This window comes from Cetorhinus maximus, unplaced genomic scaffold (assembly GCF_964194155.1).
Source record: "Cetorhinus maximus unplaced genomic scaffold, sCetMax3.hap1.1 HAP1_SCAFFOLD_2982, whole genome shotgun sequence".
In the NCBI taxonomy this organism is placed as follows: Eukaryota; Metazoa; Chordata; class Chondrichthyes; order Lamniformes; family Cetorhinidae; genus Cetorhinus; species Cetorhinus maximus.
In genome coordinates, this window is record NW_027598911.1 from 3,890 (window position 1) to 24,601 (window position 20,712).

Here is a 20,712-nt window from a genome sequence, read left to right on the forward strand (position 1 = left end):
ATACCGAATTTTCAGGCCTTAACACATTATACCATGGGATACAAGTGCATTAATCCTGACTGAAGTCATAAAGCGAAGAATTGTGCTAAATGTTTGTTTTCTAGTATTCCATGGGAAATTTTAAGGCCCTGGTCTATTGGTCAAATAAACCTGTCCTGAAATGGTAACATGACAGGTAAACAAAGCTCCTGGCAGTAATTGCACAGCCAAATTTTTTTCAGTGACAAATGCTGTCATGTCAAGCAATGCAAGGTATTAAATATTATGCATTCCCAAGGTGAATCCAATAGTCCAAGAAATAGCTAATGTTCAACATTACCTGTGAGATCCCTTTCCCTGAATTGTATCATTGGGAATATCATTGTGTCAGCGACCTGTTTAGCTAGTTCTGTATGAAGAGAATTTAGCTATGAAAAAATAAGTGATTTTATTAGTTACATTCATTGTTATTCAATAAGTCAAATTACATAAATTACACATTTTATAAAATAAGGTGGTGTTTATAACTTGCTAATCTCTCTATTTCATCCCTTGTACAAATTACCTTTTACATTGGACTCACGAGTTTCTGCAAAATCAGCTGATTGAGGAATTGAGGTCAACCAGATCACTTATTCCATGCATTTCATACTTTGCACTTTCAAATGCAGGTGAATTAAGCAAAATTCACAAACTGCACATCAATGGGATTGGAAGATGGAATGGAATGGAATCAGAACACCAGGTATTGGCACATCAGCTATTTATTCCAATACAACTCGGGAATAAAAAATAGAGTGATAAATTATGTAGCCACAACTTGGAGCTCTGGTTGTGCAGATGTTTGTGTGCATAGCTTGTTACAATTGGGCAGTGATTTGCTATTGATCAAAGCAGAGGCGACTTTGAGGGACCCTGTGTTGAAGCTGTGGGAGAGGAAAGAAAAACAGAAACTGCCAATTAGACTGCATCAACAAACCTCAAAGTCACTTGTGCTCAGGGTGACCAACTGTTGAGAAAAAATAAGGAACACTTGGACAATGCATGAAAGAGAGAGGGAAGAGAGATGTGGGAGTGAGGGGTGGGGAGAGCATGGTACCTGGTCGAGACATGTGGAAACGGGGAAAAGAGGACAGATATGGGAGTTGGGGGGGTCAATGTGGAGAAGTGGGTGTTTTCAGAGCACCAAGAACTGCACATGCTCAGAGGAAAATAATGAAGCAAAGGCAAGAAGTGACTTCTAGCAATCTCCTAAATCACTGCCCCGGAAAGATGGAACAAAGGGTGTACTGGGAGAGGTATTACGGGACATGGGGCAAACAGGAAAAATAAGGGACAATCCTGTGAAATGTGCTTGCATCTGCCTCTCTCATATCAAAAACTCAGAAGAGAAACACCCTCATAGGCTATGACCCAGCATAGATATCAATTTTGTTTTAGTTCACAATCAACCAACATGTTGGGCGAAGTATACAGGAATGATACTCATGTAAAGGAGATTGCTTTAAGATATTACCTAAGATAAACAACATGGAACATTATCAAGGTAAGAAATACAGGATACTAGTTCCAAGGTAAAGGAATACAGAATATTACTTCAGGATAAAAGAACGCAGGGATATTATTTCAGGATAAAGGAATGCAGAATATTACTTCAAGATAAGGTCACACAGTATGGTCAAAGGAGACAAAGTTAAATCAAGAAAAATAATATTACATAGGTAATGGAAAGAAAAAGGATCAAAAATGCAATAAACATTTAGAATAATCTATCAAGTATGTGATACGGTCAAACACATTGGACCATCTAAAAGACAGCTGAGTTGGAGTGTCCAAGGATTTGGAATTCTTTGGTCTGACTGGTCTTTTCTTGCCCTTTGACTTTTTTTTGTGTTCTTACACTACAGGCAGATTCTGACAGTATAAATGAGCAATGAAATCAGAAACCCAACTTTTGATCGAGTAAATAAGGAGAAACTATTTCCAGCAAGATGGGTCAATAACCAGAGAGCACAAATTTAAAGTGATTTGCAAAAGAAACAGAGGTGACAGGAGGAAACACTTTTCTGCATATCAAGTTGTTCTCATCTACAATGCACACTGCCTGAAAGGTTGGGGGAAACAGATTCAATCATAATTTTCAAAAGAGAATTGGATAAATACTTGGAGGGAAAACATTTATGGGATAAGAGGAGGGTAGTGGGGCTAGTTTGATAGCTCTTTCAAAGAGCCAGTACAACCATGGTGAACTGGATGGCCTCGTTCTGTCTTGTAAAATTCCATGATTCTAAGGGCAAAATTTTTCGCTTGGTGGGCAGGCGCCTGATCCGCTCGAGCATGAAATGACACGCGTTCATGTTGGTCGAGCGTGCCAATGCCAACGTGCAGTTGCACGATAGTTCGGTAGGTGGGCGTGCACCGGAGTCGGCAGCGCACCCGCTGACAATTAAAAGGCCTGTTAAGGCCATTAAATAATCAATTAACTTAAAATTTTCACTGCCCGTCCAACCTAACGGCGGGCAGGCGAAAAGGTCAAGCGGCCTTTGCGTTTTTTTGGAAACCTCATCCACGGGCGGGATGAGGTTTCCAAAAGCAAATAAAAACAAAATAAAAGTTTAACAATTGAATTAATAACATGTCCCTGCTCATGTGACAGTCGCATGAGGGGACATGTTTTATTACATTTTTATTTTCTTTATTAAAATCGTTTCAAGCGCTCACTTGGGCGCATGCGCGAAGTTCACGCTCGGCCCGCCCGTCTTCCTCCTCCGCCCGCATAGGCAGTGCTGCCACTCACGTTTCACGCTGGGCGCGCCTTAATTGGCCCACCAGCGTGAAATCGCCTTCCGGCCCTGATCGCGGGTGGTGGTCGGCCTCCCGACAGCCCCCCCACCAAGGGCAAAATTCTGCCCTATGAATAATGCTTTTATCTCCACGTTGGCTTTTGTCACATTCAAGTTATTTAGGTATGATTCTGATTGAAAATGTATCATGAGGGAAAAGTCTGACATTTCATCTATATCAGATATAATCCTACATCAATGACACTATGCAGTATCTTCTTATCTGGGCTAACTTTCTAGTAGGACAACCATAGGATTATGTAACATTTGCTTCCATGAAACAGAAATCCCCAAATGCTAAAATCAGATTAAAACTGTAATAAATATACCTGCCCTTACCAAATAAAATGAGTCTTTCGTAACAAAAATTTAAATTCCTTTTATATATATATATATATATATATACATATATATATAAAATAAACAGCAACAGCGAAGAAAAATTTAAAGCATTAGGTGGGCCAAGGAAATTACCAGGCAATGGGATATCAAAATGGAGGCATTTTTAATTTCAATCATCGCTAAATCTGTGTTATGCCAGGTACATAAATCAGGTGCTGAAGCATCCAATTCCCATTAAATTGGTCTAGGGTGCATCCATTTTAATAGGAGCTTGTGAGCAATAAGAACTTTGTTGTCTTCTATTTCATTCCTGTGCATGCTCCTGAGTGGAAACAGAAAGCTGTAGAAAATGCTACCGCTCCTTCCATCTACAGCATCCTTTTACACAAAGTACCAGTGGAACAGTTCTTCCTGTCACTTCTCCACACAAAATCATTGCTTTTACATATTTTAATATGAATGATAACTAAAGAACAATGTTTTTACAAAGAAAATATATTTAAAAACATACAATCCTGTCCTCAGCTTATCCAGTGCTTCAAGAGAGTACCATTAGCATGTCCAAGCCCAGGGTTTTTACTTCTGACTGGTATTAGTAATACAAACTTGCTCACTGCTCCCCTTTTTTGGCTTCCTCCAATGTTCACAATGTCACAAAGCTCCAGTACTGTCCATCCCTTGAATTTAGAGTTTAGCTTATAGGATCACTTTTCACAGAATTTACAGCAGTGCGATACCTCTGGCAATGTGTCCTTAAACTTCTGGAAAGTGCTCACGTGATCTAGGTTGCTATGGAGCTGAAGCAAAGGGTAAATAGACAGCTAATTGTATATTGTATTACAACTGATCTCAGAACCCACAGGTTCTGTTCTACACATATCTGTCGTGTGGCCCAACTAGCCTACGTCAATGCTTATACACCACCCCGGCCTTCTCCTACTCAAATTGCTTGTTCCTACCTCAGAGTCTGGAGAGTGAAATAAATGTATTTCCACCCATTGTTTTATATCTACCTTTTAGCCTTTTTAGTATTACTTCACCCCACCCCACCCCCACTAGAGCTATCTGTACCTTGTCTGTCCTGCTTTTTACCCTTAATTAGCACATTCCTTTAGACAATATCACCACCTTCAACATCTCTTTGTCCTTATGTCTGACATCTTTTGGTTATTTCCACCTATTACTGGCTTCTTGTCCCAACAACCCCACCCCCCCCACTTAAACCAGCTTATATTTCACCCCTTTCCTATTTTTACTTAGTTCTGTTGAAGGGTCATGAGGACTCGAAACATCAACTGTGCTCTTCTCCGCTGATGCTGCCAGACCTGCTGAGTTTTTCCAGGTATTTCTGTTTGTTTGTTTTGGATTTCTAGCATCCACAGTTCTTTGCTGTTATCTCTGTGTTTAATTGACTGCCACTTCTCTTCAAGAAATGCCTACCTTGAAGAAGTTCTGCCCTACTCTCCATCAGGATTTTCATATCTCTCTTTTACCTTGTTCACCTTCGTTGCTTTCCATTTCTCTCCTGGTGTTTGACAAGGTGTTTACTAAAACCTGCTTTCACAGCCATATTTCCTTCCTCAGTGACTGTCTCCGTCTCCGACTTACCCCACATGGATTTCAACTGAAATTCCATCCCTCATGTTTCGAACCCACCCAGGATTACAAGTATCTCCGGGACATACAACGCTCCTCGGATTGCTGTTCCCGTCGCATTCTGAGATCTACACTCAGTGCCATGCGCCGCCATATGAACACACTCGACCTCTCCCTCCAGCAGCACCGCCGCACCCTTTTTCAACGCTACGTGTGCCCCCAGTTTCATTTTATTCTTCGTCTCATCCGACGCCTCAACAAGAAACTTTTTCTCTTTCTCTCAAGTGCTAAGGAACGCAAGCTCCAACAACTCATCGACACCAACACCCATCGAGGACCCTCCACCCCTGCCTGTCCCTCTGTCCCCATCCCATCTTCCAATCCCAGCCCTGGCCGTGTATTTACTATACCCCCTGACCTTCCCTCTCCGGCGCTGAACGTTCAGTGCTCAGCAAAGGACTTAGTTTCATACCCTTACGCCCTCATCTCAATGAATTTCGGGCTCAGCGCGATGCTGAACTCTTCTTCTGCCGCCTTCGTCTCCGTGCTCACTTCTTTGGGCAGGAGTCCTCTCCTCGTTCAACGGATCCTTTTACCCACCTCCAATATTCTCCCTCCACCTGGACCCCTCCCTCTGGTTTCTTACCTTCTCTTGACCTTTTCATTGAGAACTGTCGGCGTGACATTAGTCGTCTCAATTTCTCTGCTCCGCTCACCCATTCTAACCTGTCTCTCTCTGAACTTACTGCACTCCGTTCTCTCAGGTCCAACCCTAACATTGTCATCAAACCCGCTGACAAGGGTGGTGCTGTTGTTGTCTGGCGCACTGACCTCTACCTCGCGGAGGCTGAGCGTCAACTCGCAGACACTTCCTCCTACCTCTCCCTGGACCATGACCCCACCACTAACATCAAGCCATTGTTTCCAGGACTGTCACTGACCTCATCTCCTCTGGAGATCTTCCTTCCACAGCTTCCAACCTCATAGTCGCCCAACCTCGGACAGCCCGCTTCTACCTCCTACCCAAAATCCTCAGACAGGACTGTCCCGGCAGACTGATTGTGTCAGCCTTTCCCTGCCCCACGGAACTATTTTCTCGCTATCTTGACTCCCTTCTCTCTCCCCTTGTCCAGTCCCTCCCCACCTACATCCGTGATTCCTCTGACACCTTACGTCACATCAACAATTTCCAGTTCCCTGGCCCCAACCGCCTCCTCTTCACCATGGATGTCCAATCCCTCTACACCTCCATCCCCCGTGGGGATGGTCTGGTGGCTCTCCGCTTCTTCCTCGAACAGAGGCCCGAACAATCCCCATCCACCACTACTCTCCTCCGTCTGGCTGAACTTGTTCTGTCACTGAACAATTTCTCCTTAAACTCCTCTCACTTGCTCCAAATAAAAGGTGTGGCTATGGGTACCCGCATGGGCCCCAGCTATGCCTGTCTCTTTATGGAGTATGTGGAACATTCCTTGTTCCAGTCCTATTCCGGCCCCCTCCCACAACTCTTTCTCCGGTACATCGATGACTGCTTCGGTGCTGCTTCATGCTCTCGTCGGGACCTGGAAAAACTTATTAATTTTGCTTCGAATTTCCACCCTTCCAACATTTTCACATGGTCCATCTCTGACACTTCCCTTCCCTTCCTTGACCTCTCTGTCTCAATTTCTGGTGATAGACTGTCCACCAATATCCATTACAAGCCTACCGACTCCCACAGCTACCTCGACTACAGCTCCTCACACCCCACTTCCTGTGAGGACTCCATCCCATTCTCTCAGTTCCTTCGCCTCCGTCGCATCTGTTGTGATGATGCCACTTTCAAAAACAGTTCCTCTGACATGTCCTCCTTCTTCCTTAACCGAGGTTTTCCACCCACAGTGGTTGACAGGGCCCTCAACCATGTCCGGCCCATCTCCCGCGCATCTGCCCTCAGGCCTTCTCCTCCCTCCCAGAAGCATGATAGGGTCCCCCTTGTCCTCACTTATCACCCCACCAGCCTCCGCATTCAAAGGATCATCCTCCACCATTTCCGCCAACTCCAGCATGATGCCACCACCAAACACATCTTCCCTTCACGCCCCCCGGCGGCATTCCGTAGGGATTGTTCCCTCTGGGACACCCTGGTCCACTCCTCCATCACCCCCTACTCCTCAACCCCCTCCCACGGCACCTTCCCATGCAACCGCAGAAGATGCAACACCTGCCCTTCACTTCCTCTCTCCTCACCGTCCAAGGGCCCAAACACTCCTTTCAAGTGAAGCAGCATTTCACTTGCACTTCCCTCAACTTAATCTACTGCATTCGTTGCTCCCAATGCGGTTTCCTCTACATTGGAGAGACCAAACGCAGACTGGGTTACCGCTTTGCAGAACACCTTTGGTCTGTCCGCAAGCGTTACCCAGGCCTCCCTGTCACTTGCCATTTCAACACTCCACCCTGCTCTCATGCCCACATGTCTGTCCTTGGCTTGCTGCATTGTTCCAGTGAAGCTCAACGCAAACTGGAGGAACAGCACCTCATCTTCCAACTAGGTACTTTACAGCCTTCTGGACTGAATATTGAGTTCAACAATTTTAGATCATGAACTCTCTCCTCCATCCCCACCCCCTTTCTGTTTCTTCCCCTTCCTTCTTGTTTTTTCCCAATAATTTATATAGATTTTTCTTTTCCCACCTATTTCCATTATTTTAAAATGTATTTCCACCCATTGTTTTATCTCTACCTTTTAGCCTTTTTAGTATTACTTCACCCCACCCCACCCCTACTAGAGCTATCTGTACCTTGTTTGTCCTGCTTTCTAACCTTAATTAGCACATTCCTTTAGATAATATCACCACCTTCAACACCTCTTTGTCCTTTTGTCTGTGATATCTTTTGGTTATCTCCACCTATTACTGGCTTCTTGTCCCAACAACCCCACCCCCCTCCCTTTAAACCAGCTTACATTTCACCCCTTTCCTATTTTTACTTAGTTCTGTTGAAGAGTCATGAGGACTCGAAACGTCAACTGTGCTCTTCTCCGCCGATGCTGCCAGACCTGCTGAGTTTTTCCAGGTATTTCTGTTTCTGTTTTTGTTTTAGATCAAATGGGGTTCATTTCTTTGGAACAGAAGAGGCGGAGGGGAGATTTAATTGAGATGTACAAAATTATAAGGGGCCGAAATTGAGTTGACAGGAAGGACCTTGGAACTCGCTGCTTGAACAAGAGTGGTAAAAGCAGAAGCCCTCATCACATTAAAAAACACTTGGACATGCAGTTGAAGTGCTGTAACCTACAGAGCTATGGACTATGAGGTGGAAAGTGGGATTAGGGAGGATAACTCTTTCTTGGAGGGCAAAGCCAAATGGCCTTCTACTGAGCCATAAATTTTCTATGTTTCTATCCTGCCTTAAATTATTACTATTTTAATTAAATTAATACCATACTATTTTCCCTCATGTATGCATCAAGCCATCTCTTAAATACTTCAATGCTGTCTGCTTCAACCCCTCCAGCGGCAGAGAGTTCCATGTTTGTACCATCATGTAAAGAGCTCCCTCCCACCAAAACTCTCTATTTGATGTGTTAGTGATCATCCCGCAGTAATGCCCCTTGTTCTGGTATCCCCAAAAGTTGAAGCCTCTTCATGTTCCAGGGAATGGTAGCTGGAACGCATGTGTTACTAAACTCATAATCCAGTGGCTTGGACTAATAATCTGAAGATATGAGTTCAAATTCTACCACGGCATCTGGATAATTTAAATGTATTTAAATTAATTAAATCAATCTGAAATTGATTGAGGAGCTACCGGATTGTTGTAAAACCCTGTTGGAAATCTGCTGTCCTTATTCGTGACTCCAGATCAACAGTAATATAGCAGACTCTGCCTTCAGAAATGGCCTAGCAAGCCATTCAGTTGTTTCCAAGAAGGTAGTTCACCACCACTTTTCAAGGGCAATTAGAAGTGGACAATAAATGCTGGCCTTACCAGTGATACTCATCCTCTGAATGAAGAAAGGAAAACAAATAATAAATCCACCCTATTGAATCCTTCTATAACTCTATCACTGATTATATTTCAGAGATGAGAGCAAAGACTTAAGATGATGATGATGTTGAATTACTTCACTTACAGCTTCTCATGAGTGACCTCCGTGCTGCAGTTTCCCACATTTTTTCAAAATTCTCACAAATAATTACCAAAAATCAGGAATATAATATACAAAGGAAAACTTAAGTAGAACCAATATCAGGTCAGTGAAATTAACAACCAAATTGTAGATATGGACACAATATGAATCAATAGTCAAATATTAAATGCAACTTATGTTGTAAATATTTTTGCAAAATTCCGATTCTTGATGCAACATATTCTATATTCCCAACAGAGATTAGCAACAGAAAAGTATACTTTCTTGATAAATAATTTGCTCTGGAATATAAATGTCATTTTTATCCAAAATAAACACAACTTTGAAACAGCAACCCCGACACTGCATTTCTTACCCACCTCTGATAAATGAATGACTTGCGAAACCACTCCAGTGGGCAACAATGTGTGTAGACAGGAATCAGATAAATGCTGGCCAGAACAAAAACAAAAATACCTGGAAAAACTCAGCAGCATCTGCGGAGAGGGACACAGTTAACGTTTCGAGTCCGTATGACTCTTCATCAGAACTAAGGAAAAATAGAAAAGAGGTGAAATATAAGCTGGTTTAAGGGGGTTGGAACAGGTAGAGCTGGATAGAGGGCCAGTGATAGGTGGAGATTGCCAAAAGATGTCATAGACAAAAGGACAAAGAGGTGTTGACGGTGGTGATATTAGCTAGGAAATGTGCCAATGGGGACATTAAGGGTAGAAAGCAGGACGAGCAAGGGACAGATAGCCCTAGTGGGGGTGGGGTGGGGGCGCATCGAAATAGGCTAAAAGGTAGAGATAAAACAATGGATGGAAATACATTTAAAAATAATGGAAATAGGTGGGAAAAGAAAAATCTATATAAATTATTGGAAAAGGGGGGATCGGAAAGGGGGTGGGGATGGAGAGAGAGTTCATGATCTAAAGTTGCTGAACTCAATATTCAGTCCGGAAGGCTGTAAAGTACCTAGTCGGAAGATGAGGTGCTATTCCTCCAGTTTGTGTTGAGCTTCACTGGAACATTGCAGCAGGCCAAGGACTGACATGTGGGCATGAGAGCAGGGTGGAGTGTTGAAATGGCAAACGACAGGGAGGTCTGGGTCATGCTTGCGGACAGACCGAAGGTGTTCAGCAAATTGGTCACCCAGTCTGCGTTTGGTCTCTCCAATGTAGAGGAAACCGCATTGGGAGCAGCGAATGCAGTAGACTAAATTGAGGGAAGTGCAAGTGAAATGCTGCTTCACTTGAAAGGAGTGTTTGGGCCCTTGGACGGTGAGGAGGGGGGAAGTAAAGGGGCAGGTGTTGCACCTTCTGCCGTTGCATGAGAAGGTACAGTGGGAGGGGGTTGAGGTGCAGGGGGTGATGGAGGAGTGGACCAGGGTGTCCCAGAGGGAACGATCCTTGCGGAATGCCACCGGGGGGGGGGGTGAAGGAAAGATGTGTTTGGTGGTGGCATCATGCTGGAGTTGGCGGAAATGGCGAAGGGTGATCCTTTGAATGCGGAGGCTGGTGGGGTGATAAGTAAGGACAAGGGGGACCCTATTACGGTTCAGGGAGGGAGAGGAAGGTGTGAGGGCGGATGCGCGGGAGATGGGCCGGACACAGTTGAGGGCCCTGTCAACCACCGTGGGTGGAAAACCTCGGTTAAGGAAGAAGGAGGACATGTCAGAGTTTTTCCAGGTATTTTTGTTTTTGTTCTAGATTTCCAGGATCTGCAGTATTTTGCTTTTATCTAAATGCTGGCCAGATATGGGTGGTGGGTTCCCTTCCCTGTAGGTCACTAACCAAACAGTTGGATTTCTAACCATAATCTGGCAGCATTCATTACTGGATTAATTTAAATCAATTTCACATCTTGCCAATGGGAAATTTGAACTCCTCAATTCTGAGTTGTTAGGTCTAGTATCAGGTCCATTTCATTAATGTACTCAACAGGTTATATAATTTCCAAAGTATTACCTCATTTACAACCCTGGCAAAACGCTGGAGGGTAGAAATCACTTCATCATCTCCTTTGCTCAAGGCGAAATTCTAAAAGTGACAAAGGATTTCAGGTTTAGATACAGAGCTATTTGAATGATTTTGTTTTTGAGATTTCTGCTTTTTTACTTTGCTGAAGACATCAACAGCTGGAGTCCAGTTCCAGGTGTGCCAGATGTCTTCCAGTACCTTGTCCAATTCGCCATTCAACACTAGTACAGTTAACAGAGATAATTTTTTCCTTCTGTCTAATTTTAGTGAAAAAGTAGGCAGGGATATAAGGGATTGTTCCTCACTGGTTACTTTCACCGATATATTCATTTAAGTAGCGATCGGGTGTGAAAACAGTCTTGTCAGCGGGCTGTGAGCATGATTCCTGGCCTTACCTGAACATGTATGTCTAGTTATATGTGGGTATCAGGAACAATCAGGAAAGGGAATGACATGCCACTCCCTAATCCAGTGTCAATGAAGTCAACTGTGGCCTTTTTACTGCTGGCCCACTGACTCAGCACCAGTAATCAAACCTCTGGCCTCTGTGGGGCTCTGTGACATGCTGTTTTTACTAAGTGAACCAACAAGTTGCGTTTACTCAGGCAATCGAATTAGGGCATGGAATAAAAATTATTAATATATTTAAATTTCTTTCTCTGGAATTTTGGTGTAATGTAGGCTGCAAGGGGTCTGCAAGGCAGCTGAACAATTAAATATTTTCATATTAGAAACCTATGGTGTAATGCCAAAACAATTAACTTTAATATTGTAATAGCACCCCTTTGTGGCCATTTGTGTATGTATGTATATAAACCAAAAACCTCAATAAACTAGTTTAGTTGGGTGCTTGAACTCCATGTGCATGCAGTATCTTTTTGTCCTGCACAGCCTGGTGATGAAGATAGGATTACAGATTCTCCAGCCGAACAAATTTAGTTGGAAAAGTTTCCAGCAAACCAGCAGAGAAACTGAGGTTTTTTTGCTGAGAAATAGGTTGAAAAATCTGTTCTTATAGGAAAGGCTGTTTGTACGCATTGGTGGACTGGCCTTTGAAGATGGCTGCATCTCCAGGTATTATTGGGCAACTGGGATCTTCACCCAGTGTCTTTCGGTTCACATGTAGAGCTGCTAGTAATATCCTCAAAGATCCTGATAATCCAACTGTTTATCAGGCAGTGGGGGAAAGGAAAACAACCATTTTTTTCTGACAGAGCAGGCTCACGAGCATTGGGAACGCTCAAAAATTTGTTTGCATCTCCTAAGGCAAATGGCATGGTGCTGTCAGATGTCAGATAACATGTCAGATATCTTGTGAAGCTTGAACAACATTACAATCCCAACATGTTAAGGATTACAAAAAGCTATCGGTTTTGAACAATGAATCAGTTGTCTAGTGAGGACATTGGAGTGTTTGCTGCGGCTTTGAAAAACCTGTCCATTCATTGCGATATTGGAGAATTTCAAGAGAGCGCATTGCAGGACAGATTTATGTGCGGTTTAAAAAGTGAACGGATTTGCAGTAAGTTGCTGACATTGCCAAAGTAACACTTCGACAAAGCTTCCCAAACAGCATTGTACATTGACATGGCAGGACATGACTTGAGAGGAGTAAACAGTGCCAGTCTTCTGCTGAAGTAAATAAGCTGCAGCTGAGTAAGCAGAAGGCCCCAATGGTGGCAGTTAGTAGTAGCTGTGGTATGACCAGTGTTTGGGCCAACATTGGGCACAGAATTATCCATCTGTGAAGGCAGAGGGCTACAGCTGCAAGAAGAAAGGCATCTTGCTGAGGTACATTGGAAGAAGGTAAACAGAGGAAATGCCGGCTGGAGCAAACGGCAGTCACTGCATGTGGTTGTCTCACAACAAAAGGTCAATGAGGGGTCAGTTGAGATCCACACGTTCCAAAGCACATGGATGTCCAGTGGAAATTTGCAGGACATCACAGTCCAAGTAGTTTTGGATGGAGCTCCGGTAAACATGGAGGTTGACATGGGTGCATCAGTTAGCCTGATTCCTGAGTCGCTTATCATGAAAAGTTGAGACAGCATCAACTGGAGAAATCACACATAGAATTACAAAGTTATGGAGGAGAGAAAATTCCCATAATGGGAAGTGTGTCAGTTCCAGTCACATACAAGGACCAATGTGCAAAGTTGCCCATTTTTGAGACGGGTGAAAAACCAGCCCTGTTAAGAAACTGGTTAGCAGCACTCAAAATAAACTGGAACAAGCTTTTCTATTTTGAAGCAAAATTCACAGCAAAAATGACTTGGGTCGCCAAGTGCCCGCAGGTGTTTAGTGAAACTGGCAAACCAATTCAAGGATACAAGAATAAGTACGGGTTCAGAGGAATGCAAGACCAGTTTATTATAGGCCACTGGACCCTTTGCTCTAAGTGAGAAAGTTGGGCAAGAACTGTAAAGACTTGAGACTGAGAATTCTTTGAGGAAAGGGTTGATGAAGGTAGTGCATTGGATGTTGTGTACATGGATTTTAGCAAGGCATTTGACAAGGTCCCACATGGCAGATTGGTCAGGAAAGTAAAAGCCCATGGGATTCAGGGTAATATGGCAAACTGGATAAAAGTTTGGCTTTGTAACAGGAAACAAAGGGTAACGGTCGATGGATGCCCTTGCAAATGGAAAGTTGTCTCAAGTGGTGTTCCACAGGGCTCAGTGTTGGGACCCTTGCTGTTTGTGTTATATATTAACGATTTGGACGTAAATGTGGGGGGCACGATTGGGAAATTTGCAGATGACACAAAGATTGGCCGAGTAGTGGACAGCCATAATCTCCAAAACGATATAGATGGGTTGGTGGAGTGGGCGGTAAAGTGGCAGATGGATTTTAACATAGAGAAGTGTGAGGTCATACATTTAGGGAGGTCAAACAGTTACAGGGATTACACAATAAATGGGAATATACTAAGAGGGGTAGATGAAGTGAGAGATCTTGGTGTACAAGTAGACAGATCCCTGAAGGCAGCAGTTCAAGTAGACAAGGTTGTAAAGAAGGCATATGGAATGCTCTCTTTCATTGGCAGAGGTAAAGAAAATAAAGGTAAGGATATAATGTTGGAATTGTATAAAACACTGGTGAGGCCACAACTTGAGTATTGTGTGCAGTTCTGGTCACCACATTACAGGAAGGACGTAATAGCTCTGGAGAGAGTACAGAGGAGGTTTACAAGAATGTTGCCAGGGTTAGAAAAGTGTAGCTACGAGGAGAGATTGGATAGGTTGGGGTTATTTTCCTCAGAACAAAGGCTGAGAGGTGACTTGATTGAGGTGTACAAAATTATGAGGGGAATAGATAGAGTGGACAGGATAAAATTGTTTCCCTTGGTGGAGAATTCTAGAACCAGGGAACATAGATTCAAGATAAGTGGCAGAAGGTATAGGGGGGACATGAGGAAGAATATTTTTATGCAGAGGGTAGTGGGTGTCTGGAATTTGCTGCCCAAGTTGGTGGTAGAGGCAGAAACTTTAAATTCTTTTAAAAAGTACCTGGATCTGCACCTTAAGTGCTGTAAGCTGCAGGGCTATGGGCCGGGTGCAGGAAGGTGGGATTAGAAAGGGCACCTGGGTGTCCTTGGGCTGGCATGGACAAGATGGGCTGAATGGCTTCCTTCTGTGCTGTAACTTTTCTATGGTTCTATGAGAACATTATCTCTAAGTTAGAGCAGAATAATTGGGCTTCTCCCATAGCGGCAGTACCAAAGTCAGATGTAGTGTAAGAATATGTGGGGATTATAAGGTGACTGTAAATCAGCTCCTGCAGCGTAATCCACCTAATACTTTGACAAATGTAGAGGATGTTGTCAGGAGGCCAGATTTTTTCAAAGTTAGATCTGACAACTGCCTATCTGAAACTGGAGTTAGATGATGAGTCTAGGTCATATTTGACTATTAATACACACATGGGTCTGTTTCAGTTTCATAGGCTGCCATTTGGTGTTTCTTCAGCCCCTGGGATTTTCCAAGGGGCAATGAACCAAATTTTGCAAGGAACTCAGGGAATAGTGCGCTATTTGGATGACATCCTTATTTCAGCTCCAAACAGGCAGAGCCATGCTGGCAGGCTGAAAAGGGTGTTCCAAAGTTTGGAAAAGCATGGAGTTTGGGCAAAGGCACACAAATATGAAAGGTTATTTAGGTTGCAGGGTAGACAATGATGGGTTGCATCCTACCAAGAGTAGGGTAATAAAAAATGTGCCACACCCTCAGAATATCTGAGCTCAGATCTTTTTTTCTTCAGTAAATTCATATGAAATTTAGCAACCTTATTGCATCTAATCAACGAACTCTTGAGGAAGGGTGTTCCATGGGATTGGACAAAGGAGTGTGACAAAACATTCAAGTTGTGTAGAAATAAACTGGTGGATGGTACAATGCTTGTACATTACGATGTATACAAAAAAGATTCAGCTAGCATGTGATGCCTCTCCATATGGAGTCAGTGCTGTGACCTCTCATGTGTTGGATAATTGTGAGGAGAGACAACTGCACTTGCCTCATGTACCCTCAGTGCCAGTGCGCACAGACAGGACATGACGCATTGGTTTTGAGTTTCGGGGTCAGAAAATTTCATACATACTTGTAAACTCATACTTTCATGATTGAAACTGATCGTAAACCACTAATGGCTACTTTGAATCCAAAGTATCCAGTATCAATTTTAGCTGCAGCTCGAATGCAGAGATGGGCTTTGATTTTGTTTGCTTATCAGTACTACATTAAGTACAGACAATTTGAAGATCATTGTAATGCCAATGCAATAGGATAATAGCTATTCATTGTGAAAGATAGCCATTCAAGGTGGTTTGAGGGGTTTCCAATGAATTGAACAACAACTGGCAAAACTCTTGATATCTTGCGTAGCTTGTTTGTTGCTTATGGGTTTACAGAGAAAATTGTGTCAGACAACAAACCTCAGTTTTGTACAGAAGAGTTTGTAAAATTTGTGAGAATGACTGAGGTAAAACACACTAGTGGTCCACCATATCATTCTGCTTCAGATGGAGCAGCAAAATACACAATACAAATTGTTAAACGGTTCTTGTTAAACAAATGCTAGATGCAAATTGGGAGAAATGTCAGCTGTCATTGAATCATAAACTGGCAAACTTTTAATTTATTTATCATAACACACCTCACACTACTACCAGCAGAACACCAGCAGAACTCTTTCTTAAAGACAGCCTAGAACAAAGTTTTCATTGCTGAAACCACATTTAGCCCTGTCAGTAGAAGAAAAACAATCCAGGTAGAAAGAGAGCCATGATAGGGGTAGAGTGAGAGAAACAAGTCTGAAGCTGAACCAGAAGGTTAAGATGAAAGATCATCATAAGTGGTTGAAGTGGCTACCAGAAGAGTCGTGAAAATATATGGTTCTCGCACATATTTGGTCAAGATGTTTGGTAGAAGAAAAGTTAGGTCTGTACATATAGATCAAGCAGAAAATTCAATTGAAAGTCAAGGGCAAAATCAGCCTTTGTTGGAGAAAACATTTCACAGAATCACACAGTGCAGAAGAGGCCCTTCGGCCCATCAAGTCTGCCCCCACACGTCAGAAACAGGCCAGATTGGGTCAAAGTTCTTCCCCAGACTCTGGAAGTTTGAGTCAAGAAAGAAGGTATTCACTTAGGAACAGGAAACCAGTGGTGAAGATAGATTTGAAATAAATGAAAAAACAAGAAATATATAAAAATTGTTTGGAATTTGAACATTGTGTAACTTTTTCATTGAGGGAGTGTATTAGCACCTTTTGTGGCCATTTGTGTATGTATGCATATAAGCCAAAAACCAAAATAAACCAGTTAGGTTTAACATGAACTTCATCTGCACGCACCAGTCTCTTTTTGTCCTGCAAAGATATCACAAATATTAACTCCAATATTAAACATAAATTTTAAGATGCATTTATATTAAAACATTTGCATATCAGGAGTTTTTAATGTAAAGATTGGCAAGAATATATTACATTATAATGTCTGGAGAGGCTCTAAAAGTGCACACTTGGTGTGGACTCCTGAAGGCTGAAATTGAGATCCTGTGTGTTCAAATGCAAACAAAGTAAAAAGTTTGATATACATCAATGGTAAAATTGTAAAATCGTTATTTGTCATTCTTCTGTAGGCAGTGAAAGTAATATGTCAACCTTAGCCCTGTGGCAGCACACCTGCATGAGTCAGAAGGTCATATATTCAATCCCTACTCCACAGACCTGAGCATATAATCCATGCTAACACTTTGATGCAGTACTGAGGGAGCACTGCACTGTCTGATGAGACATTATTGTGTCTTCGTCTGTCCTCTCAGATTGCATACAAGATTCCATAGCACTATTCAAAGAGTTGGGGAGTTCTCCTTGTTGAGCTGGCCAATATTTTTCCTACAACCTACATCACAAATTGATTATAGCTGGTCATTTATTTCCTTGAGGGACCAGTCTTGTGTGCAAATTGGCTGCCACATGTGTCTAAACAACTGTCACTGGACAGCAATTTATTGTATGTGAAGATGGAATTAGGATCTATATGCCTTTTCTTTTAAATGAATGGAGCAATCTCTACCTATGCTGTAGTTAATTTGACATGGTCAAAAGACAGTAATATGGATGCATCTCCCAATATCTCCACTTCTTTCTCTTCTGTACCAAGCAGCGTGAGACAATCCATTTTTTCCACTGTTTTACATCCAACAGATAGTTGCTTCAATAACAAAGACATTTTATGTGTGCAGTTTGTAGTCTGACTCAGTCCATTACCAAGAGCACCAACTAGTTAAGGTGGAAGGTGGCAGAGGTGTGGGGGTGGAATGACACTTGACTCCCAACAGATGAGTACCCAGCTAGATGTCAACCAATGTTCAGAGGCTGAAACTCTCATCTTTGCTCCACTGTCACAAGGTTCAGAATAATGCAGGCTATTTTACAGTCTGAATACTTATTCACAGGATGAACCCATAGAAGTGTACAGCCTCAGTGAACCCGATATCTCTCACTCACTAACTGTAATGAAAATTGACAGCTGAGAAATAACTTGGTACATTCAGGAACCACAAAAGGATTCTTGAACTGAGATTTCAGCAATAGAAACCACTCATAGGGCAGGTCGATCACCCACAGGGTCACCAACCAGGCAGACTGGGCCACCTACAAGACTGGCCATGTCATCTTATACCTTTAAGTGGTTACCATAAAACACCAATATTTCAGGTTTTGTACTTCACAAGGTAATGTTTAAAAGCCTAGTTAACTTAATCACAGTTTAAAATTGGAGAAAATGCATTTGGTTAAATATCAGTTGACTATACACTGGAATAATAATAGTAAAATTTGATGGGAGTGATCAATTTGACCAGTGGTCCATAAGCTTCTATTTGTGAGCATCAGCATACTAGGTCTACAAAAGTGTCATTGAATGAAGGGAATTTGTTGTTTGAAAGAGAAATATTAAAATGTGCAGAAACTGAGCAGAGAAGTGGCATTAAACTGGGTTGTTTGTGCTGCTGCGCATTCACCGACACCCAAAACTGATGGCTAATCAGCTGTTCAGCCCATCATCTCCAATGTATTGTTATTGCTGCCCAGCACTTCTAACAGGTAAGTGGTACCTTGCTCAGTGTCAGCTGGGAGAACAATCTCAATGGGCAGAGAGGCAGAGTCACTGTTAACATGTTAGTGAGTGCAGCACTCCAAAGAGCCATCCTCATCATCCTTTCCAGTTAACCAGGTAGCAATCTCTTAATGGGATTACCCATTCATACATAGATCAAGATTATTACTTTCAACTCCTAGGTTTTTAAACTGAGTTTCTCTGCCCTTACACTAATTTATCACAGTGAGCCTTTATCTGGCACAACTCAAGCTGCTTTAGAAAGTAACCATGAAATAAATATTAGAATAAAAATCTCCACCATGTTCTCACCTGTTTCTCATATGCAAGAAGCTGTTTGGACAGCTGCTGTGTTGCGATACTCATTTCATTCTGCAAAAACAAAAAGTTAAAATGAGAAACTTTCTGCAGAGTAAAGCATTTGTGTAAAGACAATACAATGATGTATCAGGTGATTTGCGAAGTGCCTCAGTACCCCATAACCTACAGCCATCAAGCATATTGGTGCAGAAGGCAACCCCCATCAAAGTGTCAGAAACAGGAATGCATCCATCAATAAGATTAAAGCATCAGTAAGAGTTCCCTAAGATTGTGCATTAATTGTAATTGGTCAATACATTACAACTGACATTACAGGTGTGTGTGGTCTTCATTATTCTATGAATATAACGTAACTCCACATAAGAAATTGCATCATCCTTCAGGGAAAACTCGGGGGTACTGTTCTTTACAAGTTTTACATTGTTGGCATCAGGTACTCGTTGCCTCAAAGCAAATTGCACTCTCTTGTTCCTGCCAAGCAGAAAATCCCAAGTCACATGTACTTCACTGAGAGGAATCCTTGATTAAAATGGACAGATATTCCCATGGCATCAATACACAATTGCAGCTGGAAAAATATAATTTATCCTTAATTTTCTCATTCTTCTGGGGGAGAGTGAACAGCCAGGGGTCGTGGTCCACATTGGTACCAATGACTTAGGTAGGATGTGGTCCTGCAATCAGAATTTAGGGAGTCAGGTAGAAAATTAGCAAGCAGGACCTCAAAAGTAGTAATCTCCTGATTGCTCCCAGTGCCACATGCAATTGAGTACAAAAATAGGAGGATAAGGCAGATGAATGTGTGTCAGGGATTCTGGGACTGGCTCTGGGGGAGATGGCACTTGAATAAGCAGAACGGGTTGCACCTGAACAGAGCTGGGGCTGAGTACCTTGCGAGATGTTTTGCTAGTGCCGTTGGGGCGGCTTTAAATTAACTCGGCAGAGGTGTGGGAACCAGGGGAGAATTTTAGAGAGTAATACCAGGGTGCACAAAATACCGGGAGAGACAGATAGCACTAGAATAGAGAATAGTAAGTTAATAGGAGAGTTGGAGTAAGGGAGAAAGTAATTGAAGGCTAAATCAGAGTTATACTGCATGTATGTGAATGCACAAAGTATAGTAAATTAGATTGGTGAGTCACAGGCGCAGGTTGCCATGATGAATTATGATGTTGTGGCGGTAACAGAGACTTGGCTCAAGGAAGGGCAGGACTGGATGTTAAATATTCCTGGGTACAAGGTGTTCAAAAAAAGTAGGAAAGGAAGAAGGGGAGGCAGTATTGGTTAAGGAGAGCATTGCAGTGCTGGAGAAACAGGATGTTCCAGGGGGTTCAAGGACAGAATCAATTCGGCTAGAACTAAGGAACAAAAAGGGTGCAACCACATTGCTCTGTGTACTCTCTAGACCACACATTAGTAGGAAGGATGTAGTGGAACAAATCTGCAGGGAAATTACAGAGAGATGCAAATTATAACTAGAGTAGTTATAATGGGGGATTTTAATTACCTGTAGACTGGGATAGCGCGAGTGTAAAGGGCAGGGATGGGTATGCATTCTTAGATTGTGTTCAGGAGAATTTTCTACAGCAGTACATGTCCAGTCCAACAAGGAGGCACTCCTAGGCCTGGTTCTTGGAAATTAGATGGGCCAAGTGGATCAAGTGTCAGTGGGGGGAACACTTAGGAGACAATGATCATTGTATCATAAGGTTTAAGATGATGGTAGAAAAAGACAATGGACGATCAAGAGTAAGAATAATTAACTGGGGGAGAGCCGACCTCATTGGGCAAGAACGGAGCTGGGCCAGATAGATTGGAACCAAAGGTTGGCAGGAAAAACTGTAACTGATCAATGTGCTACCTTCAAAAAATAATCAGGCACAGTCAAGATATATTACCTCAAAAAAGGGTAGG

The 20,712-nt window shown here is 42.6% G+C and overlaps 1 protein-coding gene across 1 annotated transcript in view; it reads right to left on the reverse strand.

Annotated features, from left to right (window-relative positions):
- Window positions 1-319: 319 nt before the first annotated feature.
- Window positions 320-20,712, reverse strand: part of LOC144677752 (DCC-interacting protein 13-beta-like) — a gene marked incomplete at its 3' end in the record, with an annotated part of 28,901 nt that continues 8,508 nt past the window's right edge. Inside the window, exons 2-4 of the mRNA XM_078537780.1 lie at window positions 18,790-18,849; window positions 10,845-10,916; window positions 320-407 (exon numbers count right to left, since the gene is read on the reverse strand). Coding sequence (XP_078393906.1) covers window positions 320-407; window positions 10,845-10,916; window positions 18,790-18,849 — 220 coding nt within the window. The remainder of the gene's footprint in view (window positions 408-10,844; window positions 10,917-18,789; window positions 18,850-20,712) is intronic.